General features: G+C 42.7%; 1 protein-coding gene across 1 annotated transcript in view; it reads left to right on the top strand.

Annotated features, from left to right (window-relative positions):
* The window catches only part of MRPL11 (mitochondrial ribosomal protein L11), a 59189-nt gene that overhangs the window by 11570 nt on the left and 21507 nt on the right, over positions 1-26112 (top strand). Inside the window, exons 3-4 of the mRNA XM_082269740.1 lie at positions 12412-12507; positions 18371-18464. Coding sequence (XP_082125866.1) covers positions 12412-12507; positions 18371-18464 — 190 coding nt within the window. The remainder of the gene's footprint in view (positions 1-12411; positions 12508-18370; positions 18465-26112) is intronic.

Genomic DNA, 26112 nt, shown 5'->3' with positions numbered 1-26112 from the left:
AAGAAGCCCTTCACACCAGCCGTGATTAAGCACAGGATACGAAATCCTGGGCAAAATGCCCTAAAGTAGATGCCTCCCTTGCCAGAGTCTCAAACCGTTCCAACTTAGCCTTTCGATTACTCCGGGACCTTCAGCAATCCCATGGAAAACAAGATCGAGGCACTGCTAAAGAGAACTTGGTAAGCTGGAGCAGCGAATCTGAATCCGGCTATAACTTCCTGCACGGCTATGACCTTATTAGTCTGGCTGACTCAGCTGCAGAGCTGTAAGAGAGAGATACCCCAAAAGAAGAGTTAGCAAGGACCATACCCGCGCTAACCAGAGCGGCAGTCTTCCTCACGGATGCATCGGCAGAAGCAGTGAAGGTATCAGCCAGGACCACTGGCTCAGTTAAAAAATAATGGCAGAAGCCCTAAAAAAACCCAAGAAAGCAAGGCATAAGCGTGGTGCCATACTTATACAATCTGCTATTCTTCGCTGAATCAGCAGAGAGCCTGGAAGTAAATCTGCCCATGAGCATCTCTTACTTGCAAAGCTTAGCATGGTTAGTGAACACAGAAAAATCAAAATTAATTCCAAGTCAGAGGGTTATATACATGGGCTAGGTAGTAGATGCCAAAATAAACCAAAATTTATGGAGGAAAAAGTTGAGAAAATCACAGGTTATAGTATCTCTGATGGGGCCAAATTCATGACTATCAGACGGGGCTTGGCAGTGTTGGGACTAATGATGTCCTCAATTCTGACCACCACCTGGGCACAGCTCTATATTCTGGCCCGATGGGATGGCAACCCTTCATCCCTAGAGACGACTATTCCGGTTACTCGTTCAGTCAAAAGAACACTCCCAGTGGTAGCTCTGCATGCTGCTTTACCTCGAGGGACGCAGACCGATCTGGTGCGAATCACTATGGACGCCAGCACTCTGGGATTGGGAGCTGACATATGGCAGATCACTGCATACAAGGACAATGGAACCCCCCATTGGTCCCAAGCCCCCTCAAAAATGAGGAAATTAACCACTTTAGGACCGGAAGGTTTTACCTCTTGATGACCAGGCCATTTTTTTGCGATACAGCACTTCGTTGCTTTAACGTACCCAAATAAAATTGATGTCCCCCCCCCACAAATGGAGCTTTCTTTTCCCACAAATAGAGCTTTCATTTGGTGGTATTTGATCACCTCTGCGTTTTTTTTTTTTTTTTTTTTTTTTAGTTTTTTGCGCTATAAACCAAATACGACAATTCTGGTAAAAAAAAAAAAACCCAATATTTTTTACTTTCTGCTAGAAAACATTCTCGGGGAAAAAAAAAAAAATAATATATAATTTTTTTTCATCCATTTAGGCCAATACGTACTCCTGTGTTACATATTTTTGGTAAAAAATCCCAGTAAGTGTATATTGATTGGTTTGCGCACAAGCTATTGCATATACAAACTAGGGGATAGATTTAGGTCATTTTTATTTATTTTACTGGTAATTGATCATCGATTTTTAGCGGGACTGCGATATTGCAGCGGACAGATCGGACGCCTAACTGACACTTTTGAGGGGATCAGTGACATTACTAAAGTAAGCAGTGCTAAAAATATGCACTGTTACTGTACTAATGACACTGGCAATGAAGAGGTTCACACCAGGGGCAATCAAAGGGTTAAATGTGTGCCTAGGGGATGCTTTTTTTTTATCAAAGTCTGCAGTATATACAGTTCAGTATAAAATTACAAAAGGGAAATTTAGAAAAAGTTACCCTGTATCTTATATACACAAGAAAGGTAAGGGCCAATAGTGCGATATCCTAAGGGGTAGTAGGATTACAGACAACATTAACACAGATTAAAGGTAAATCGGAATGTACAACCAGCAATAAAAAGGAGGAGGGGGGCAAGGGGGGTGGGAAGGGGGAGCAGAGAACAAGGTCATAGGCAGCCTCGAAGAACCCACATTACAGGTCAGCAAAGTAGAAGTAAAGCAGGGCATGTATCACACGGTGTCACCTTGTGCATCAACCCAACAGATCCAAATTTTATCAAATTTATGTAGGCAATTCCTACTAGCATATGTCAGTTTACACAGTGAAAGAGTATCATTAACAGCTTTCTTCCATCCGCTCACAGTGGTGGGGGGGACTTCTATTTCAGAAGAATCTCCCTACGTGTGTAGTATGCCATGTAGGACACAAAAAGTTGCGTGTACCTGACAGGCACCACCCCTTCCACCAGGCCCAACAACCAAATGGTCAGATTCAGTGGAAGGGAAAGATCACCTACATTGCTGACCGTGTCCACCACTCCATTCCAATACCGTTGTAGAGCAGGGCATGACCAAAAAACCTGAAAATAGGAACCCACTTCCATGTCACAATGAGAGCAAGTATCTGAGCACCCAGGGTGTATAAAGAAAAGTCGCTGGGGTGTATAATACACCAGTGTTTCTCAACCTTTTTCAGTCAAGGCACCCTTTAAAATCCTAAACCATCTCAAAGTACCCTTTAAAATTGTGGACAGTCTCGGGGCACCCCATTCTAAAATGTAAAAAACTATTCGAATAGTTTTACATAATGCAGCAACATCCACACATAGGACACCCAATGTTAGCGGTGATTTATTCTTTCAAAGCAAATAACGTTTGCATACTGGTACTGACTAGTATTCTTATGTTTCTCTTCTCCTTTAATTCTCTCATCTAATGTGACCTCAGTGCTGAGGGACAGGGGCACAGGAGGGTCAAACAAGAATGCTGTGAAGGCAACAGGCATCCTCCATATCAACTGATGACGTCATTGGTTGTTTGGATGCCAGTGTCTAGAAAGATGTAATGGCGCATAATGAAAACCTGTGGCTTTGTGTAACTAAAAGACAGGTTTCATCCACCTGCTGGCTTGTGTATAATGTTTAATCAATTTTTAGGCATTTTGCCAAGGCACCCCTGGTTGAAAAAGGCTGTAATACATGATGGAGGAATTTTAGTTGAAGAAACCGATCTCTAGAGGAAATCGTAGTTTTCAGAAAATGGAGCACGCAGTCTTCCCAGTCATCCTCCCTCAGGGAGGGAATATTGGCTAGCCATTTGTTATAAAGATCAGTCATTTTGGATACGGTTAAAGGAAGTAATTGAGGATAAAATGCCGATAGCGGTTTAGGGAGATCTCCAGAAGATAACAGCTGTTCGAAGGGGTCAGAGGTTAGTATAACATTACGACGATATTGTGCAGCAGCTGCATGTCACAATTGAAGAAATTGGAAAAACCTATTATTGGGTAATAAGTCTTGCAGCGTATTAAAGGACAGAAGGGGACCCTGTGGCATAATATGCTTGAGTAGCGTTATTCCGTGTCTGGCCCATAGTGAAGGACCCGGAATCATGTGGCAGTGGGAAAGATTGGGATTGCCCCACGGGGGTAAATGGGGAGTATGTGTCATCTGCCACATATTGAGCTCTAGCTTGTTTCCAAACCATAAATGTTTTCATAGGAGTAGTAAGAACAGAGCTAGACTGCGGTCCTCGGAAAGGCAAATTGCTGAGGGCTGCATAAGAGCCAAGCAACGCGGCTTCAAGTGTAACCGCAGTGTTGTCCCTGGGTTGTGCAAACCACCAGCGCACCCTCACAAAGACGGCTGCCCAGTAATAGAGCACAAAATTTGGGAGAGCCAAGCTACCACGAGCAAGTGGAAGATACAAAGTTGGCCTGGCTATTCTAGGGAGGGGTCCAACCCAGAAGAAAGGAGTGATTTTTCTTTTTTCAAATTTGGGGAAAAATTACTTGGGTAAAGGCATCGGGGATTGATGGGAAAAATTAAAATACAGGCATTTAGGTAAAAAAAAAAAAAAAACTTTTATTTTTTTTAAGAGTTTGCCCGACCAATTGTTCTAAAAGGTAGAGATTTCAATGTAGCACAATTCCTAACAAAATTAAGAAGCAGCGGTAGATGTCTGTCTGTTATCTAGCAGGAAAGATTACACTGAACCTCTACGCCCAGGTAACGAAATTTAGTCACAGCGGAGTGGTCAAAGTGGAGCAAAAGAAATTGTGGGCAGGGATCATGAGGTAATAGGTAACACTAGATGCTTATCCCAGTTGACTCGAAAGCTTGAAAAAATGCCGAAGGTATCAAGCGCAAGGACAGAGCGGAGGGAAGAGCCCAAATCTCTTAGATATAGCAGGGTGTCATCCACATACAGTGATATTCTTTCTTCCCAGGTACTCACCGGTAGTACCTGCAGTAAAGTCGCTGAGCAGAAAAGACGCGCAAGGGGCTCAAGCGCTAAGGCAAAGAGCCCCGGGGAAAGTGGACAGCCCTACCTAGTGCCCCAAAAGACATGTATATTAAAAAAGAATAGCGCACACATGCAAAAGAAATTACTACCAAATTTGAAGACAATCCATAAATAAAAATGGGGATTTGGTCCCACCATATGGCCATATAGTGCTCAAGCCCACCACTACGTCAAAGTACCCCATTATCAGTGGGCTACTTTTTTTTTGAATCAAAGTCAAAGCTTATTAAACCACAAAATCGTACAGCAAGTATAAAAAGACAAGTGATAAATGCAATACTGTCTACCATAATTAAGTGGCATATGCAAAAACAACAAAAACAAACCCCCCCCCCCCCCCGAAACAAAGTCCCAAAAAAACTGCCATGGGGACCCCCACCCGGGCCAGAAGGGCCCATCCAAACCACGTCATGCGTCTCAGCAGCCATCCAGTGCGTGCAGTATAGGAAAACATAACCTCAACTATACGATATGTAGAATGGACTCCTAGGTAGCACACGTCAGTGACGACTGTAGCCATCTATCCCAAATTTTATGGTACTTAGCAGGACACCCCCTATTAACATATATCAGCTTCTTATATGGCAGAGTAGCATTGATGTCAGCAATCCACGCGGCCAGGGTAGGAGGCGAGGACTGCATCCATCCTTTTACACTGCCTAGTGCCCCTAAGCAATGGAAAGGAAGGGGACAGTGTAGAACTAGTACGGACACAGGCAGTCGGATTACATTAGAGAGAACAGACCCATGACATGAAATTGGGGTTGAAGCCAACTTCCCAAGGAGCTCCAAATGATATAGCCACTCCAGAGTCGAACGCCTTTTCAGCATCTAATGCAACTATCACGCCTTCCTCCCTCCCAGGCCCAGTCACGGAAATGTTCGTAAAGAGTCTTCTTATATATAATCTTTATTTAGGTATACAAAATGTTTATACAAAACAAGACCCAATAAAAATTGTTATACAAAGAAAGGATATGTGGCAGGAGTCCAAACATTGATCAAAGCAGTAAAAAAACAGGGAAGAGTGCATATCAACTAGATTTTTCCCATAGGCCAAACAGAGGTTTACCCTAATTTTAATCTAACCTGTGTGTCAGACTGGTCTTCCCAGAAACTCGACGTTGTTAGACCAGTCGGAGAGTGCAGTAAAGCAAACGCAATGAAATATCATTGGGCGAGTGCCATCATGTAGCGGTGGATACATAAAAACCGCAGAGAAGAGGAAAAGACATGCAGAGAAAAGGAAGAAAACACAAAATTGGAAAGTAAGATCCAAAGTAGGGGAAAAGCCAGAGAGCCACAGCGCCAAAGTAGTATAAAAACAAATACGTGGCGTAAAAAGTCTTCTAATGTTGAGATCAGTACCCTTACCCAACATAAAGTCTGTTTTGATCTGGATGTACCAATGTAGAAAGAACACCCCCCCCCCCCCAACCATTCAGCAAGGATTTTTGCAAACACTTTGGCGTCCGAGTTAGGAAGGGAGATAGGACGCTAGGACAATAAATTACGGCTTCAGACATAGAAGCAGGAAGTGAGCTAATCTCTTAAACCTCAGACAACATCCGGTGTAAATGTAGGGCCAAGGAGTCAAGATAGGTTTTATAAAACTCTACGGGAAAGCCATCAGGTCCAGGGGTTTTACCTGATTGTAGCCCCGCAATGGAAAGCTGCACCTAATCTTCCGAGAGCTTAGGAATCCTAATCCTGTCTAAATATTGAAGTAGACTAACGGTGTCATAAGCACATCTGGATGTATATAACTTTTTTTAGTATTCATAGAAACAATGGTTGATGCGGACAGGGTCCTGCATCAGCATGCCATCCAGTGCTTTAATACTGGCATTAGGGGTCAGAGGGGTTTGCTCTCTTGCCAACCATGCCAAAAGTCTAGTGCGGTCCCCCTGTTCAAAAATGAGTTGTGTATAAGTTAGAAGCCTTTTCCTAGTACTATTTGTACGCAACAGTAAAACCTCCCTGGTAGCCATTCGCAGATCATGATATGTGTGGGAGTCCGAAGTAGATGCATAAGTGTTTTCAAGGTCCTATGCAAGTTGTTCAGTTCTCTGCAGCTATGATCTACGTTGAGCCTGCAAATGTTTGATAAGGGTACCATATTGACCCAGAGAAAAGGCCATGAAGGCATCCCACACCACTCCTGCCCTGGCGGAGTCGGAATTAATTAACATGTATTGACCCATAGCATCCCCCATAGAGGTGTTTCCACCTCCAGGGTCAGTTAAACCAGTAGCAGGAGGAAAGCCTCCAGAGCCGTTCCGATGGGGTAGCCGAGAGATGAAGACAGAGAGCAGCAATGGAGCATGGTATGAAATCCCTCTCGGGAGTATGGAAACCTCTACAACACGAGCCAGAACAGGGAGACTAGCTTACATCAGGTCTATCCAAAACCGAGTTTTATAAGTGGCAGACTGACATGTAAAAGCTCGAACATCTGGGTGCTTCCAGCGCCAGACATCTGTAGATTGATAGACCTCCGCCCACCTGGTCAATTCCGAGTCTGCAGGTGCATCTGGAGGGAGTTTTGTCCATAGCCAAGTTAGGGGGCATGTTAGTCACCTGCCAGTAAAATACTATTAGTCGGGTAGGCAGCGAGGAGGGATACCAGCTTAAGGGGCAACTGCATGGAGGTGGAAGGAGATATATACAACCCAACAATAACCAGTTCTAAGCGATCAATCAGAGCATGCACTCTAAAAAATTTGCCCTCAGGGTCCAGCTTGAGATGGAGGAATGTAAATGGAAGAGATTTGTGAATAAGAATGCTAACCCCCCCGTGCGTAAGATGAGTATGTAGCATAATATGATCCCACCCAAGCCTTTTTAGGACTCCTAACTCTCCTACCCAACAAGTGGGTTTCTTGGAGTATACATATATGGGGACTGTACGTTTTCAAAAATTGGAACACCTAGGAACGTTTAATGGGGGAGTTAGGGCCCCACACGTTCCAGGAGATACACTTAAGGGGGTTCCCCATAACCACAGACAAAAAAAGCAGGAAAAAAATCTCTCCCATGCTGGAACCAAGAGATTTAATTGAGCAGACCATAGAGTACATTCCACATAACAGAACATTAATATAGTATAACCAAAGGGATCCCACAGTAATGTGCAGTAGAGACACCATAAACCAACACCACAAAATAAGAATCCCAGAAATAAATACCCACCCCCCAAAACTGGAGCAGATTTAATTCCCCAAACTAAAGATGAAACACCATGGGGGTAGTTGCACATAGGGTAAGGGGATGCCGCCTACTAACAAAAGCGGTGCAGGTCTCACGGACAGTACAGAGGGTACATAACTTATAAGGTATGTTTATCACATTGCTAAAGGGAAGAATTGCAAGGTAATGCCAGGAGCCGAAAGGCACATATGGTACATAGGCAGAAGAGCAGGAGCTTTCACAGGTCAAAAATGAAATGAAACAACAAAAACAAAATCTGTGAAAGGAAAGGAAATCCCCGCGCGTTGAGTGAAGAAGTCACGAGCCTCCGCTATAGAGAAATACAGGATGCAAACTGAAATTAAAGGAACCTTTCGATGGGGGGGGGGGGGGAGTCATGAAAAAAAGCGGGGGGGGGGGGTGGCTGGGGGGTGTCCTGGGTTCGGGGCTCATCAGGTGGCTTGACGAGTTTTTCTTCTTCTGACGAGGTGAAGAATTTTGTAGATCCCCCATGTTGAACTCGGAGTTTAGCGGGAAACGGCATACTATAGGTCACACCTTTTAAGATGGAGCTGGGCTTTAACAGTGTCAAAGGATCTGCAGAGGTATTGGGTCTCCATCGAGTAGTCAGGAAACATCATAAATTTTGCGTTTTCATAGCGAAGCTCTCCTTGGGATCTAGGCTCTTGAAGTGCCAAGTCACGATCCTGATAATTAAGGAGCTTAAAGATAAAAGTTTGTGGTGAGGCGCCCCGCCACTCTCCTTCTCTGATCTGAGGAATACAGCAGGGGGGGGTGGCGTTGAGACCCCCCCCCCCCCCCGACGTGAGCTGGGAGGTCACGTGACCGCACAGAGGCAATGTGAAATAAGGTATTTAGCTTAACTGATAAAAATACACACATTTTACTGTATAGCTTGCTGTGCGTATAGTGATGGATGAAAGCAGATAGTATGCTAAATGTTGAATCGCGTTGGCATTTCCAGGACTATTGTAACACCCACTGTACCCAATAGGATATGGATGAACACTCCCTTACATTAGCTGGAATTACGACACTGGGCCAAGTAATCTTCTATACGATGAAATAGGGCTTTGTATGGGTTTCACAACTTAAAACTGAATTTTTTTTGTCTTTTTGTTATCTGTTTTGCAACAAATCGTCATGTTGTATCTTTTAGGACAAAGACCCAAAGGGGTCATTGTTATATGTATTTAAATAAAATGTAATTGCTTTTATGCAGTTTATAGTATACTTTTATTTGGATCCCAATCAAAAGTTGCCTACACAATCCCACAAAATAGAAGATAAAAAATGTTTTGGAAAGCAGATAGTCTTGCCTAATTTAAAATGGTTTGTATCATGCCTTTTTGTAGATTTTAAGACGGTAGGGTTGGTATACATACATACTTCCGGCTCTGGGTTGTACTACGTTGGTAAAACCGGAAACATTTTCTAGAAAAAATATTCTGGAAATGTATCAAAGATCATGTTTATGATATCTCAACAGGGGATTTGAAAACCCTGTTGCAAGACATTTTGGCGAATTCCATCAGTATAAAGCTGATTCCTTAAAGTTTTTAGTGTTGGTGAGAATACATCCTCCACAGAGACACGGACATTTTTGACATAATAGCTTAGGTACATTGGGTATTATGTGTTCTGTTTATTTGAAGTGTTATTTTTGTCTCTGTAGTAGAGTATAAACAACGAAGATTGTTGTTCTGCCATCCCAGTGTTCTAGGTCCTTGGTGGTGTTGTCCTTGAAATGCATAGACCCATGTTAGCTGTGTTTTTATTTATTTACATATGTTGTGTTCATTAATGTGTCACAACTTTTATGGGTCATATATAGCAATAAAAAAAGTGTTTTTAATGCATTTGTTTTTTCCAGCGGCCATCAGTGTAGTCTCCTCCCTTTTATTTATTTATTTATTTATTTATATATATATATATATATATATATATATATATAATCACACACACACATATATATATTTTCCTGTTCAATTGTGTACATGGATGATGCCTTGGGATATTATTTTGCCAATTTTGTTTTAGTTCCTCCACCTTCTTAAATGCACATATTCACAGGCGCAGCTGTGTCACACGTTTTACAGAACTTGCCACCTGAACTATGGGGGTGCTGAGCGGCGTATCAGGAGGCAAAGTCAAAATGAAAGTCTATGCTGTGACTATAGAGCTCCTTTAGCATTTCTTTCAAGGTTACAACACACTTTCTGTACTGTGTAATTAGTGATATGGGGATTACTATGAACAATGATGCTGGTTATATAGTTTGTGAGGTTGAAAACAAGACAAGTCCATCCAGTTCAACCTATGATGTGTGTGTGTTTGCTGTTAACCGTACATTGTATACCCCTTTATGTTGTAGCCTTTAAGGTGCCCATTTAATAGTTTTTTTTAAACTATTGTTGCTCCCCGCTGATACCACTGCTTGTGGAAGAGAATTCTACATCCTTCCCGCTCTGACAGTAAAGAACCCCTTACGTATTTTAAGGTGAAACCGTTTTTCCTCTAGTTTTAGTGAGTGGCCACTTGTCTTATTGTATTCCCTTTCTCCAGGGAGAATACAATTAATGCTTGTAGTCTTTCCTCATAACTGATGTCCTCCATTCCCCTAATTATTTTTGTTGCCCTTCTCTGGACTCTCTCCAGTTCTAGCACATCCTTTCTGAGGACCGGTGCCCAGAACTGGATGGCATACTCCAGATGTAGCCGGACCAGAGTTTTGTAAAGTGGGAGAATGATCTCTTTATTTCTGGAGTATTCTCCAGAAAAAGCCAGTATTCTGTTGGCTTTGCTTACAGCGGCTTGTCATTGCATGCCACTGCCAAGCCTGTTGTCCACTAGGACCCCCAGGTCCTATTCCATCTCAGATTCACCCAGAGGTTCCCCCCCCCCCCTCAGCAAGTATCTTGCTTTCGTGTTTCTGATGCCCAAGTGCATTACCTTACATTTTTCAACATTAAACCTCATCTGCTATGTAGTTGCCCACCCCATTATTTTGTTCAGGTCTGCTTGTAAGGTTTCCACATCCTGCATAGAAGATATTGGCATGCTTTGTTTAGTATCATCCGCAAATACTGAGATTGTACTAGATATCCCCTCCACTAGGTAGTTTATGAATAAATTAAACAGGATTGGTCCCAGGACAGACCCTTGGGGGACCCCACTTTCCACACCCACCCAATCCGAATGCTCCCCATTTATCACCACCCTGTGGACTCACCCCTGGAGCCAGTTCTCTATCCAGGTACTCTCCCTATGGTCCATACCTACGTACCTTTGTTTGTACAGTAAGCGTTTTGTGGTTATCTCATTTGGTTCTCCTTTTGCTTTTTGAATACAGAGTGTGACAGGGATGCGTGTGGCAGTTAGACCAAGCATAACGCAGAAGTAAACCCATCAATTTAACAGTTTACAAAAAAGTTTCATTCCTGGATGTTGCCGGGAATGTAACTGTCACATTGATGTGCTCTCAACCAAACTGTCAAACCATCCAATGGCAAATGTCATAACTGAATATAAATAAGTGTCACCATAGCATATTATGGGGCGACAACTATGGACACTACAATTAAAATCAGTGCCTCATCCTGAATTTTAGTTCAAAAGGTATAAAGTAACAAGATGGACTTCAATGGCACAACATAGTTTACACCACTTAGTTGATTTTTATAAAAATAATAATTTTATTATACTTCATTAAAATGTCACATTAATGACCATAAAATACATGTATGACAGTATATTAACAATAAACCAAGCCTTCTCCAACATAGAATAGCACTGAAGATCACCCTTAAAATCGATGCAGGAGAGTAAACCCCCCCCCCCCCCCCCGAAAACCTGAAAGGTGTACCCCAACCCGCAGGAGGGAACCACTAAGTGGTAGTGGGTAGCCAACATTGACATGGTGACATCAAGTTTTGACACTGGATTCTACGTGTTTTGCACCCTAGCGCTTCTTCAGGAACATGTCAAATGGGCCTATCAGTATCTTCTATGGAGGCAAACAAAACCGATATAAACATCATGATATAGTACATAATTGACATAACACCCTAAATTCTTTCCTTGGTAGGTAAATTGTTGGTCTACCGAACAGTAATTGAATACAAATTCTTCTAGAACAATATAACATCAGTTGAGTGGGGGTATAGCTGAATTCATACTGAGATCATGGAGTTGGGGTGCATCTAAGAAGAACAGTAAGGTAATGTGTAATATACACCAAATGGGGTAATTGGATACTAGATCATAAAACAATACTGGTGGCATAATATTATCCAATGATGATAATCTTACCATTAAACGTGTTGCCATTTACAAATTATTAGCCATCAAGATGAGGGTAGATTACTCTGTAGATGCAATATTCTGAGCAATGATGAAGCCTAAAACAATAAGTGGTGTAAACTATGTTGTGCCATTAAAGTCCATCTTGTTACTTTATACCGTTTGAAATGTCCTAACTGATCACATGTGCAGCATCATGGCAGTTGAAGATCAGAGACCAAGATGGCAGCTTCCTTTGCTAAAAATAATGGGAGGGTTTACTTCCACTTTAAGGCCTCGTTCACACCATGTGCAGAGACGTCAGTTTTTCTGCACACGTTCTGCAAGGGCATAAAAAAAATGTTCTCTATGTGCCATATTAACACGACAACACTAGCATCACTTGCAGTTTTTATTCTGCACGGGAATCTGCAACGTGTATAAAACTCATTAAAACCTGCATGAAAACTGATGTAAACTCGTGTCAATGCAAGTGAAATCGTTTGTTTCTTTTAGTTTTTCTGCATGTATGGTGTGAATGAAACCGCTTTTCCTCCCCTTTTTTCCCTTTTTTTTTTTTTTTTTTTTTTTTTTTTTTATGTCTCTAAAATCCTTGATTTAGTATTTTCTTTGTCTTTCAGAGAGGGATACCAATTGGACAGTTTTGTAAAGAGTTTAATGAGAAGACCAAAGACATCATCGAAGGAGTCCCTTTGCGTGTGAAGATCTTTGTTAATGTAAATACTTTTGACATACATTCTACTATTTTGCTATCCATGTAATATTATATACATTTAGGGATATAAACCAGCACAAGGGATAATGTCTTATGATATATGATCTCTAACTACTGTGACAACAGATGCAGGTCTTTAGTTTTCAACATTCAAATGTATGTATGTGTATTTAATAATTGCAAAAGTCTTCTCTAAATTTTGTTTTTATTATAACTTCCATTTTTACTAAATCATTTTTCTTAAAGTGGTTCTAAAGCCTTTGAGGTTTTTTTACCCTTATGCATTCTTTGCATTAAAGTGGTTGTATACCTAGAAACATAAAACCTTGTTCCTGCCTCTTTAACCACTTCAATACTGGGCACTTTTACCCACATCGTGCCCAGGCCAATTTTCAGCTTTCTGCACGGTCCCACTTTGAATGACAATTGCGTGGTTTTGCAATTTCTTTTGGTGGTATTTAATCACCGCTGGGTTTTTGAACATTTTGAAAAAAAAATTATTATTTTTTTCAATTTCTGTCAGTAAATTTTATAAAAGTGTAAATACATTTTTCTCCTTCACTGATGTGCGCTGAGGCGGCACTGATAAGCTGCACTTATGAGTACTGATTGGGGTCACCGATGGACACTGTTTTTTACTGTACTGTATTTTACTGTAATCAGAGCACTGATGATTAGTGCCCTGATTATCTGTCCTGGACTTCCTTTTGAGGAGGAGCCGCTGATCGACTCTCCTTGCCCCACTCTCTAACAGTGTGAGGCAAGGAGCATCGATAAACGGCACTTCCTCATTTACATGTGACCGGCTGTGATTGGACAAAGCCGATCACATGGGTAAAGAGCCACATCATTGGCTTTTTACCAAGATTGTGGTCGCATTGTGTCCTAGGAACACGGAGCGGCCATTCTGGGGCAGTGTCATGACGTCCTCTCAGAACGAGAGCCGCATCTCTCCGCCGTCATTTGACGGTGGGCGACAAGTAGTTAACTGCTTGCTTTATAGTAAAATGATGACCCCTATCTTGGTAAAGAGCTGAATGATGTGGCTCTTTACCCATGTGATCGACTGTGTCTAATGTTCACTGACAGTGTGAGGGGAAGAGAGCCAATCAGTGGCATCTCCTCACAGGGGAGACTTTACAGATAATCAGTGCAGCCCCAACAGTGCCCATAAGTGACACCAGTCAGTGCCCATCAGTGATGCCCATCAGTGCAGCATATCATTGCCCAAAAGTGCTGCCTATCAGTGCGCATCAGTGCGGCATATTAGTGCCTTCTCATCAGTGCAGCCAGTGTTGGGGTAGTTACTCAAAAAATGTAACTAGTTCCTAGTTACTAGTTACTTCTGTAAATTGTAACACGATTACTTTACTAGTTACTGCATTTGAAAAGTAACTTCACTACTTATTACTTTACATTCCTCTTTCTTAATTGACCGTGTAGAAGAAGATGCATGACACTCTTTCTGCATAGAGTTTATTGTATAAACACAGGCTTTGGGAAACATGAGAACAAAACCTGAAAAAACAGAATAAAACATAAAGTGCAACAAAAAGTCATAAACTTCATCCCTCTCTATTCTTCGAAATAACGATTGTATCGCACGGCTTGGGTGACGCAGGAAAGCGCGTTCCTATAGCCTAGTAAAGTAGTGTAGTTACCTCCTATAGCCTAGTAAAGTAGTGTAGTTACCAATATTAGTATTGTAACTAGTTACATTACTTAGTTACCAAAAAAAGTAATGTAGTTACTGTAATCTGTTACTTTGTAACTAGTTACCCCCAACACTGAGTGCAGCCTATCTGTGCCGCCTCATCGGTGCACATCAGTGAAGGAGAAAAATTACTTATTTACAAAAATTACTGACAGAAAGTAAAACTTTTTTTTTTTTTTAATTTTTTTTTTTTTAGCAAAAAAAATAAAAGACCCAGCAGTAAATAAATACCACCAAAAGAAAGCTCTATTTGTGTGAAAAAATGTCATTGGGCAGTCTTGCAACACTGTACCGAAATTGTCATTCAAAATGCGACAGCACTGAAAGCTTAAATATGGCCTGGGCAGGAAGGGGGTGAAAGTACCCAGAATTGAAGCAGTTAAGGTAATTAAATCTGTGTGCTAGTTCCCCCCCCCCCCCCCACCCCCTTTTTTCTGCTGCCAGTGAGCTATAATACCGGTTGAGCCTGCCTGTGTCCCTTCTCGTCAGAGTAAACTGGCCATGCTAGCATGGCTGCTGATCCATACTAGCATGGTCAGTTTATGTCTTGTGTCATCACATTCTCATCCTGCTTTCTATACACCCGCTGTGCAAGACCACATGCCTGTGTAGTTCTGTTTGTTTGTACAAAGCCATGCCCTCTGCCCAGTCCCCCTGCCTTGAATCACAGACCATTCCCCTGAAACTCCTCCCCTCCTGTTTGGTAATGCTTCCCTCTGCTGACATATAGAACATGTCAGAGAGGATCAGAAACACTTCCCAGATGTCTCCCTGAACTCAGGCTAGCGAGTAGAAAATGTTATATGACAGCTGTACAGCGGCAACCAAAGAGTTTACAGTTTTCATTTACCACTTGCCGACTGCCTAACGTACATTTACTGCTGGAAAGTGGCCCTATTGTGCAAAATTGTGTACCTGTACGTCATTTTGTGCAATAGCCATTAGATAGCATGTGCGCGCTGCTGGAGGTGCGGCCGCAAGCTCATTGGAAGAGGGGAAGCCAATTAGCGGGTTCGGCAGACCTGATGTCCGCTGGCCACCCGCGATCGTTCCTGAGACAGGCAGAACGGCTAACTGCCTATGTAAACAGGGTCTTTCGCCATTCTGACAGGGGAGAAGATAAAGAACTTGTGTTCCTGATAAGCAGGAATATGGATCTCTGTTTTCCCCCAGTCAGAGCAACCCCCACACAGTTAGAAAGCACCCCCCTAGGGCACATTTACACCTTTGATCACCCCCTGATGTTAACCCATTCCCTGCCAGTGTGATTACTACAGTAACAGTACATATTTGTAATTCTGATCACTGCAATAATGTCACTGGTCCCCAAAAAAGTGTCGGTTAGTGTCTGCTTTGTCTGCCGCAATGTCGCAGTCCCAATAAAATCGCAGATTGCCGCCATTACTAGTAAAAAAAGAAAAAGAAATATCCCATAGTTTTGTAGACGCAAATAATGTTGCGCAAACCGGTCAATATATGCTTATTGGGATTTTTTTACCAAAAATATGTAGCAATATGCACATTGGCCTAAATTGATCAATAAATTAGATTTTTTTTTTTTTTTAATAGATGTTTTATAACAATAAGTAAAAAAGTATTATTTTTTATTTATTTTTAAATTTGTCACTCTTTTTTTAATAGCGAAAAAAAACAAACAAACCCAGAGGTGATCAAATACCACCAAAAAAAAAGAAGCTAAATTTGTGGGGAAAAAAGGGCATCAATTTTATTTGGTTGCATCGCACGATCACGCAATTGTCAGTTAAAGTAACACAGTGCCGTATTGCAAAAAATGGCCTGGTCATTAAGGGGGTAAAAATTTCCTGGGGCTTTGTTGGTTAAAAACAAATTACTACAAAGTCATACTGAGAGATGATTAGGTAATAGGAATGATATTGTGGAATTACTAATCTGTGTTTTACAATCTCACTTTAAGGTTAAAAAAAAAAAAAAAACGTGTCTAGGACCCCCTCCCCCTTCTCCCTTTTTTTTTTTTTTTTTTTTTCTTCTCTTATACTTTTATACTTACCGTATCTCACAAAAGTGAATACACCCCTCATATTTTGTAAATATTTTATTCTATCTTTTCATCTACTGGCAAGAAACTATTCTTTGTATTCCAACCCCCATGCAAGCTACGCTCATATCAACCATGTGTTTACCCAGAAACAATTCCTTCCTCAAGCTATATCTGCCTTTATCCTGACAGTACCGTGGTCAGACTATGGCCCTGTCTTGGTTGCATGTACAGTATCTCACAAAAGTGAGTACACCCCCTCACATTTTTGTAAATATTTTATTATATATCTTTTCATGTGACAACACTGAAGAAATTACACTTTGCTACAATGTAAAGTAGTGAGTGTATAACGGTGTACATTTTCTGTCCCCTCAAAATAACTCAACATACAGCCATTAACGTCTGAACTGCTGGAAACAAAAGTGAGTACACCCCCTAAGTGAAAATGTACAAATTGGGCCCAATTAGCCATTTTCCTCCCCGATGTCATGTGACTAGTTAGGGTTACAAGGTCTTAGGTGTAAATGGGGAGCAGATGTGTTAAATTTGGTGTTATTGCTCTCACTGTCTCATACTGGTCACTGGAAGTTCAACATGGCACCTCATGGCAAAGAACTCTCTGAGGATCTGAAAAAGGAATTGTTGCTCTACATAAAGATAGCCTAGGCTATAGGAAGATTGCCAAGACCCTGAAACTGAGCTGCAGTACGATGGCCAAGGCCATACAGCGATTTAACAGGACAGGTTCCACTCAGAACAGGCCTCGCCATGGTCAACCAAAGAAGTTGAGCGCGCGTGCTCAGCGTCATATCCAGAGGTTGTCTTTGAGAAAAAAACGTATGAGTGCTGCCAGCATTGCTGCAGAGGTTGAAGGGGTGGGAGGTCAGCCTGACAGTGCTCGGACCATACGTCGCACACTGCATCAAATTAGTCTGCATGGCTGTTGTCCCAGAAGGAAGCCTCTTCTAAAGATGATGCACAAGAAAGCCCGCAAGCAGTTTGCTGAAGGCAAGCAGACTAAGAACATGGATTACTGGAACCATGTCCTGTGGTCTGATGAGGCAGGGATAAACTTATTTGGTTCAGATGGTGTCAGGCGTGTGCAGCGGCAACCAGGTGAGAAGTACAAAGACAAGTGTGTCTTGTCTACAGTCAAGCATGGTGGTGGGAGTGTCATGGTCTGGGGCACCATGAGTGCTGCCGTCACTGGGGAGCCACAGTTTATTGAGGGAACCATGAATGCCAACATGTACTGTGACATACTGAAGCAGAGCATGATCCCCCTCCCTTCGGAGACTGGGCCGCAGGGCAGTATTACAACTCAACGACCCCAAACATACCTCCAAGACGATCACTGCCTTGCTAAAGAAGCTGAGGGTAAAGGCGATGGATTGGCCAAGCATATCTCCAGACATAAACCCTATTGAGCATCTGTGGGGCATCCTAAAACTGAAGGTGAAGGAGCGCAAGGTCTCTAACGTCCACCAGTTCCATGATGCCATCATGGAGGACTGGAAGAGGACTTGAGTGGCAACCTGTGAAGCTCTGGTGAACCCCCCCCCCCCCCCCCCCATGCATAAGAGGGTTAAAGCAGTTCTGGAGAATAATGGTAGCCATACAAAATATTGACACTTTGGCCCAAATTTGGACGTTTTAACTTAGGGGTGTACTCCCTTTTGTTGCTAGTGGTTTAGACATTTTTGCTGTGTGAGTTTTATGAGGGGACAGCAAATTTTACACTGTATTACAAGCTGTACACTCACTACTTTACGTTTGTAGCAATATGTATTTTTCTTCCGTATTGTCACATGAAAAGATATAATATATTTACAAAAATGTGAGGGGTGTACTAATTTTTGTGAGATACTGTAAGCTCGATTTTTGATCCAGCAATGTGCCTGAGAGCAGCAGCCCCTCCTTTCTCCCTCCTCAGGAGAAGCCAGGAGAACCAGCTGGGGAACCCCAAAAGAGGAGGATCGGGGTTGCTCTGTGCAAAACCATTGCACAGAGCAAGTAAGTATAACATGTTTGTTATTTAAAAATACATTTTTAGGTTTAAAATCAATTTTAAGATATTTTGTGTATGGAAATTTTTTTACTTTTTTTTTTTTTTTTTTTTTTTTTTTTTAGCCTGATCGAACATACCAATTGAAGATTGGACTGCCACCTACATCTTACTTCCTCAAAGCTGCTGCTGGCGTTGAAAAAGGTGCTTCACGCACAGGTTTGTAATGACTACAAATCGATAGTGATTGTAAATATTGTAAATTAACTTGAGCCAGGAATAGGGGCGTCAGAGATGACTTTGATAAAATTTCTTCATATAGAATTAAGTCTGCAGCCAAAAAAAGGTTCCCCCCCCCCCCAGAATGTAGAGAAATGTGAGATCTTCCGTCAAGGTTTTTTTTTTTTTTTTTTTTTTTATAGGCCTTGTTCACACAGCCCACACACTAATCCACTAAAATAGTGGATGGGCAGCGTCCGTTTTTGCTGCTGTGAGCCACGGTGAGAGGGCGGTGTGAAGTGCTTTTTACTATATCACACAGTTCCCCCTTCTTTTTTTCTTTTTTTTTTTTTTTGCATTTGCAACCTTATGTGAAATGCACAAAGTGACACTTTATGTCACCGTACAGCGGCTCGGTGCATTGCGTTGCTGTGCAGTGACATGTGGTGCCTTCCTGTGCGCACACATCTGCATTTTCTTCACAGTAGCCTGCAATGCATATGTGGGAGCAGCACACTTCGAAAACATTTGTGTCCTCTGTGCCCTAATGGTGACTGGTGTGCCCTAATGGTGACTGGTGTTCTTCCAGTGGGGAAAAAAATGTCACCACACTAGTGTGAACGAACCTTTAATTCTGCCTATTCTCCTTATTTGGCTGACTTTCCTCATTTAGAATCTTTATTGAAAAAAAGTGTTTGTCTTGATGGGTCCTTTTTTATAGGGAAGTGATCCCCAAAAAACTTTCCCAATGGGATTACCAACAACAAGGATAATCTATGGAAGAATAATTCACTTCTCATACTATATTTGGTTTGAGCTTTCACTCCAAATAGTAACTCCACTGTTGTTAAATGTATAACATATACAGTCATTTCTACATTTTCAGACTGCTGGAATATTGTAGGATTTTATCTCTTAGACTGTTGCTGGATAGTCAGAGGTAGGGTGGGGTTTGTTATGTGTATATTATTAAAGTGATTGTAAAGTCAGAAGGTTTTTAATCTTAATGCATTCTATGCCAGTTTGGGGCTCCGGGTCTGTGGACACAGGGAGCTATGACTCTGCTTGGGCGCCTCCATAGCCAGCTGCTTGCTGTGGGGGCATGCAACAGGAGGGAGTGGTCAGGATCACAGAAGAAGAACCTGAGAAGAGGATCTGCAACAGGGCAGGTAAGTATAACATGTTTGTTATTTAATTGGTTCTATCCCAGCTTCTTGTCTGTGTACGATGTTTGGGGTAAAAAGGGCTGGTGTTAGCTCTCGGTCTGCTCGGAGTGGTTTGGAGGGCAGGAGGCACTGTTTGGCGGAAGAAAGAACCCAAGCGGGGTGCCAAAGCAGTTCTGTCACATTTGGTGGCAAGCTGTGGGATGCTTTCTGCAGTCTAGGATATCCAAACCACCACCATGATCCAAGGTTCGGATAGCAAAAAAGGAAAGGTACAGATACCAGCTACTATGAAAGAGGAATTTGGAAGGAGGCTGCGAGAGATGCGGATACAGCACAGGGGACCAGTGTTAATGCAGGTCCTGCTGGGATGGTATGACTCTGTCTGCCGGCAACTCTGGAAGGAAGCACTAGCCCATGAGCTGCGCCACCAGAGAATAATTCTCCCCTCCATCGAGGAAAGGTACTGGTCACAGTACGAAGTGCGAATGCTGTTGTTGGGAAAACAACCGCACAAGAAGTGGATAGCAGGCTGGTCCAGGCAGAGATTTGGCTGGACGAGAGCTACAGAGCCCTCTGCTGGCATGTTTCCCAAGTGTGCCCGTGGACAGCGGAATACCGCCTGACAGAAGGCTTTGGCTACTGTGACCTGGGGCTGTTATACTTGAGGCTGTCCAAGGACCCTGACTTTAGGAGCGATCTGGAGTGGCGTTTGGCGTAAAGCATGGAGTACAGAGACCGGAGGCTGAAAGTCTTAAAAGTGCTCTGGTCACAAAGATTTGGAGCTGGAGATCGCCTACAGACTGCTGCTAGACTCTGTTCAGCAGCAGGGCTTGGCTCCCTTTACATGGGACTATCAGGAAGTTCCAGCCGACAGCTCTGAAATCTTGGCTTAAGTGTTGGCAATGAGGCAGAATAACAGTGTGCGTTGCTCACCTCCACCTGAAGCTAAGCAAGCGAAACGCTTATGGTGGATGCAGCAAGTGCTGACTCACCTTGACAAACCTGTTTCTGCACAGGACGAGCTTGGATGGAAGAATGCGCCTGTCCTGAAGTGCTGCCATTGGCGCAGAATATTGCCAAACTCTGCCCAGCACCCTCAGTGGCTCTGGGGATCCAGGGAGAAGAGATGGTGAATCTCCTATTCCCAGCTACTAGGGCCAGACAGCGTGGATTTAATAGACTTTTTTTTTTCTGCTGAGGAGGAACATCCCAGTCAACCACCAGCACTGCTGACCTGCAACAATCGGTGACCCTGGAGAATTTGTGCAAGCCCACCGACTTTTCAGTTTACTTCACAGCAGAAGAGCTCTGCCCTTCACCAACAGCAGTTTGAGCCTCTTTGATAGAGGCAGCTGGCCTTTTTCCCACACCACAGGTGCTGCTGACAGGAAATCCCATGTCCCAGTTGAGTTACAACAAACTTTCCCAACTAAAGCGCTGGCATCAGTGAAAAGTGGTACAGACCTCTGCCCCACACCCATGGCAGTTCTGGAGGCCAAGGGTGAGAAGGTGGCGGTCACTTCCCACCAGCCGACCAGAATCCAGGGAGAGAAGGTGGTAGGGACTCAAAAGCGAAGGAAGTCTTCCTCGCTCCACAACTGGAGTCTGGGAGATGGAGCGACCGTCTCATCTCCCCAGTGGCAGACAGCTCCACAGGCTGCTAGTGGAGGGAGCCGGCCTCCCTCACTAACAGTTAGCTGGAGCGGATGGTGTGGGGTCCTCAGCAGAAGCGCTGGTGTCAGGGCAGAGTGCTACAGACCTCTGCTCAGTTCCAGCAACAATTGTGCAGTTCCAAGGAGCCGGGGAAGTTGGCCCCTCTCCCCAGCAGCAGACCCAGCCCTAGAATGGTAGAGACCACCCAGCTGAAGCAATGGCAACAGGGCAGAGCGCCGCTGGCCTCTGCCTAGCACCTCTTGTTTTCATGGCTTCAGGGTCCTGGAGCAGTCAGCCCCTCCTCCCAGCAGCAGACCAAGCCCCGGAACGGTAAAGACCACCCAGCTGAAGCGCTAGCCACAGGGCAGAGCACTGCTGGCCTCTGCCTAGCATCTACAGTGTCTCTGTGTCTTCCGGGAGCCTATCGGCCCCTCTCCCAAGCAGCAGACCGAACCCTGGAACGGTAAAGGCCACCCAGCTGAAGAACTGGCAGCCAGACAGGGTTTATGACCTCTGTCCCACACCTACTGACGACAACCCTTCCCTGCTGCTAAAATTGGAAATCAGGTTGACCACCTATGTGGGTTCACTTTGACTGACTAACGTAGGACTTTGTCTCATAGACTGTTGCTAGATAGTCCTAAGGTGGGATTTGTGTTTTGTTAAGTAGGTATTTCCCATTGTTCTATTGTTTCTGTCTGTCTGATCATCTCTTGTGGATGAGATTAATATTGTAACCACTTTAACTTGTTACCAAACTATTGTGGGATATTATGATTGTTGATTAACTTACTGTTTAATGTACTGTTTAAGATCATTGTTGTTAATTGGATTTGTGTTAGAAGTTTGCATCGTCATACGTCCTCCTATGAGGTATAAACTGTGTCGGAGTTTCAATAAACAGTTATTCCTTTTGGTATCCCAAAATCTTGTCGGTTTACAATGTTTGGCGTAAAAAGGGTTGGTAATAGCTCTTGGTCTGCTCATAACGGTTTGGGGGGCAGGAGGCACTGTTTGGCAGAAGGAAGCACCCAAGCGGGGTGCCAAAGAGGTTCCGTCACAGAAATGAGATGTATAAAAATTACACGTCTAGTTAAGTCTTCAAACAGCTTTTGATTTTGTGAACAAACTGTCTTCTTTGTATGGGGGTATTTAGTAATGTTGGTGGTGGATTTCCCCACAAATTTAATTTTTAATTTTTTTGCTTATGCGATTGACTTGCTGCTGTTCTAGGCAGTTTTCTTTCAATGCAGCACTGAGAGTGTAGCAGGAAGACCCTTCTACTTAGGGAAGTAAAAGGTTGAAAGAAGCAGAGTTCATGTGGAAGTTAGTACACATGGTAGCAATCGGAATTTGCAAAGATGTTTAACCACTTGCCGACCAGCTGTCGTAGTTTTACTGTGGCAAGTTGGCTCTATTACGGGAAAACAATGTACCTGTACGTCGCTTTGTGTAACAGATAGTGGGGGCGCATGCACACACGCCGCTTGGCCAGAGGGGGAGCCAATCGGCAGTTCCTTCGGACACTGTCCGCCGGCCACCCGCGATCGCTCTCCATGGAGATAGCATGGCAGTCTGCCTATATAAACAAGGCAAACCGCTGTTCTGTCACCGGCGAACACAGGGATTTTGTGTTCCTCCTATTTAGGAACACAGGTCTCTGTGTTCATCCAGTGAGTTGATCACCCCCATACAGTTAGAAAGCACCCCCTAGAAGCACACTCAACCCTTTGATTCCCCCCTGGTGTTAACACTGTCCCTGCCAGTGTCATTAGTACAGTAACAGTGCATTTTTTTTAGCACTGACTACTGTTTTAGTGTCCCTGTCCCCCTCAAAAGTGTCAGGTGTCCGATCTGTCCGCCGCAATGTCGCAGTCCCGCTAAAATTCGCTGATCGCCACCATTACTAGTAAAAAAAATTAAAAATAAATGAAAATTGCATAAATCTATCCCCTAGTTTTTAGACTCGATAACTTTTGTGCAAACTAATCAATATACACTTATTGGAATTTTTTCCCCAAAAATATGTGGCAGAATACATATTGGCCTAAATTGATGAACATTTTGATTTACTTTTTTTTTTTTTATTGGGAGTTTTTTATAGCAGAAAGTAAAAAATATTGTGTGTGTTGTGTTTTTTTTTTTTTTTTTTTTTTTTTTTATATAGCGCAAAAAATAAAAAAACGCAGAGATAATCAAATACCACCAAAATAAAGCTCTATTTGGGGGGGGGGGGGGGGAGAGAGGACATCCATCATAATATATACAGCGTCACACGGCTGCGCAATTGTTAGTTAAAGTAACGCAGTGCTGTATTGCAAAAAATGGCCTGGTCATTAGGAGGTAAAATCTAAGTGGTTCAGCTCTTGCAATATATGTAGTTGACAAGGGAATTCACAATTTCCCAAGTCCTCTTCTAGGATGGCACATAAGCAAAAGAGCACTAATCAGTTATTGTGTTTCCTCCATCTGGAGGAAACATGCTACTTGGAAACTTGTGACAGGAGGCTCTGTTCAGGGATCTGCATCTGCATTTCTCCACCTACCCCCTTTGTATTTTTGTAATTTTTTTTATTCCAATACAATAAGAAAGATAAGGCAAAAAAAAAAAAAAGGTATAATAACAATGAGTAGCCATAGAATATCAATGCATCTTATGCAAATAATGCTCCCCAAATACAAAGTGAGAGCGGCAACAGCCTTATACTATACACAAACATGAAAAAAGCAAGATCTGCAGAGCAGCAATTTGTAAGAGTAAGTTGTCCTTTGTGTGCAAAAAGTGCGAAGAGGACAACCTCCAGGCAATTCAAACAATCTCATACAATTCATACCTCTGGTGTCCTAACCCATCTGTGATCTAAATGGCAGATATGAGCAGGAGGCCTGGCATGAATTTAAAAAAACATGTGATATGTGTATGTGTGTATATATATATATATATATATATATATATATATATATATATATATATATATATATATATATATATATATATATATATATATATATATATATATATATATATATATATATATATATATATATATTATATTCACTTTTCAGCCAGAGCCTGCTGGAGCTTGACAAAATAGGAAGAAAGCACATAGAGATCAGAAACAAAGGAGGGAATTGGGGACCCCAGGGGTTTGAGGCTGGACCACTTAGAAGCTCGCAATTCTAGAAATCGGGAGGTCAATTGAGAAGGTGGGAACTGGTCTATCCAGGGTTGCCAAGTCTGTTGGAATTTGTCATACTTGTCCTCAAGGATCACCGTCAAACTTTCATCAGTGGGCGTGCCATGAACCTGATTTTTAACCTCTTCAAAGCTAAGAAGTGGCGTTTTTCAGGACTGCGCTATGGTTTGCTTCGTCGCAATAAAAATAGGAGTAATTAAAGTGCATTTCCGATGGGTAACATCAGCAATCGGTTTTATGTAAAATTGCTTCCCATGGATCTTTCTGTAAATTCACATGAAGAACTGTATCGACCAATGTGTATTAGTGATTGAGCGATAACGTTTTTTTTTTTCTTTCAAAAATTTTATTTTGTTGTAATAAGAACAAGAACACAACAAATACAACAACAAGCATAGCAGATATGAACTGGGTTACAAACTACAATAACATGTGAGAAGGGTTCTGAAAACATTCGGAATGCTTGAATTGCTCTAGCAACAGGACATCAAACCATAACATTTCCAAGAATTAGGATACTGGCTATGATCATAAAAGGTAATCCAAAGAAAGGGAATATCCAGGATATATCAAGTCCAGACTAGACCCTGAGCAAAAAGACTTAAAACGTCCCGAAACTGGATAAGACAAAAAACAAAAAAAAGGGAGACTACAAAACCCCATCCACGACCCTCCCTCCCCGGGCAGATCCAGGAGAGGAGGGTGGAATTCATGTAGACAAACTCAGGCAAAAAAAACTTGTGAAGATTAAACGACCCAGTTCAGAATGAGAGGGATAGAGAGAAAAGAAGGAGAGTGGGTAAGAGCGGGGGAAAGAAAAAGAAGGGGAGGGAGGAAGCAGCTGCGAACCGGAGAGGCACGCCCAGAATTGGTAGTTTAAGGCAGGCCCGGAACAAATGATATTCCCAAATAGGCTGCCCATGGTTCCCAGATCCTTTCAAACTTAGTAACTGTGTCCGTTAGGCTGGCTACCATCTTTTCTTGTGACATGATCCACGTAATTTTATTTCTGATTTTTCTGATAGACACCGTTCGTTGCTTCCATGCTGCCGCAATTGTCATTTTGGTCCCCAGAAAAACAAAAAACAATAGTTGTTGCGTATGTTTGGGTATTTTAGGTACTCTGGCGTTTAGTAATGCAATGGCGGCTTGTCTTGGGATTCTGAGTCCAATGACTTTGGATATCATGTGGAATACTCTATTCCATGTGCCTCTCAGTTGTGGACAATCCCACCACACGTGGAGCATATTACCCGGACTCTGGCAGCCTCTGAAACATAGTGGAGAGGAAGAGGGAAACATTTTATGAAGTCTCGTAGGCACCAAGTACCAGCGAGTTGAGACTTTTATGTTTGCCTCAATCAGGGATATGTTTTTGATTCCTTTAAAGTGGAGTTCCACCCTATTTTTATACTTACCTCCATCTTCTCGCTCCGGGTCACCTGAAAAAGAAATGGATAATCGCATATTTTTTTTTTTTTTTACTTACCTCGTAGCGAAGAAAATATACTTACCTTACTTCCTTCTTCCTCCTTCCTCGGCCGCGGCCCGTCGTCACTTCCTGGCTCTGCAATGATTCCTGGGAGCTGGACGTCATAGCTCCCAGGAATCATTGCGCCTGCACCGGCCCCG

The sequence above is a fragment of the Pelophylax lessonae genome, assembly GCF_965119305.1.
Source record: "Pelophylax lessonae genome assembly, chromosome: 10".
Classification (NCBI taxonomy): domain Eukaryota; kingdom Metazoa; phylum Chordata; class Amphibia; order Anura; family Ranidae; genus Pelophylax; species Pelophylax lessonae.
Note: the sequence above shows the minus strand (reverse complement) of the source record. Positions and strands in the feature narration are given on the sequence as shown.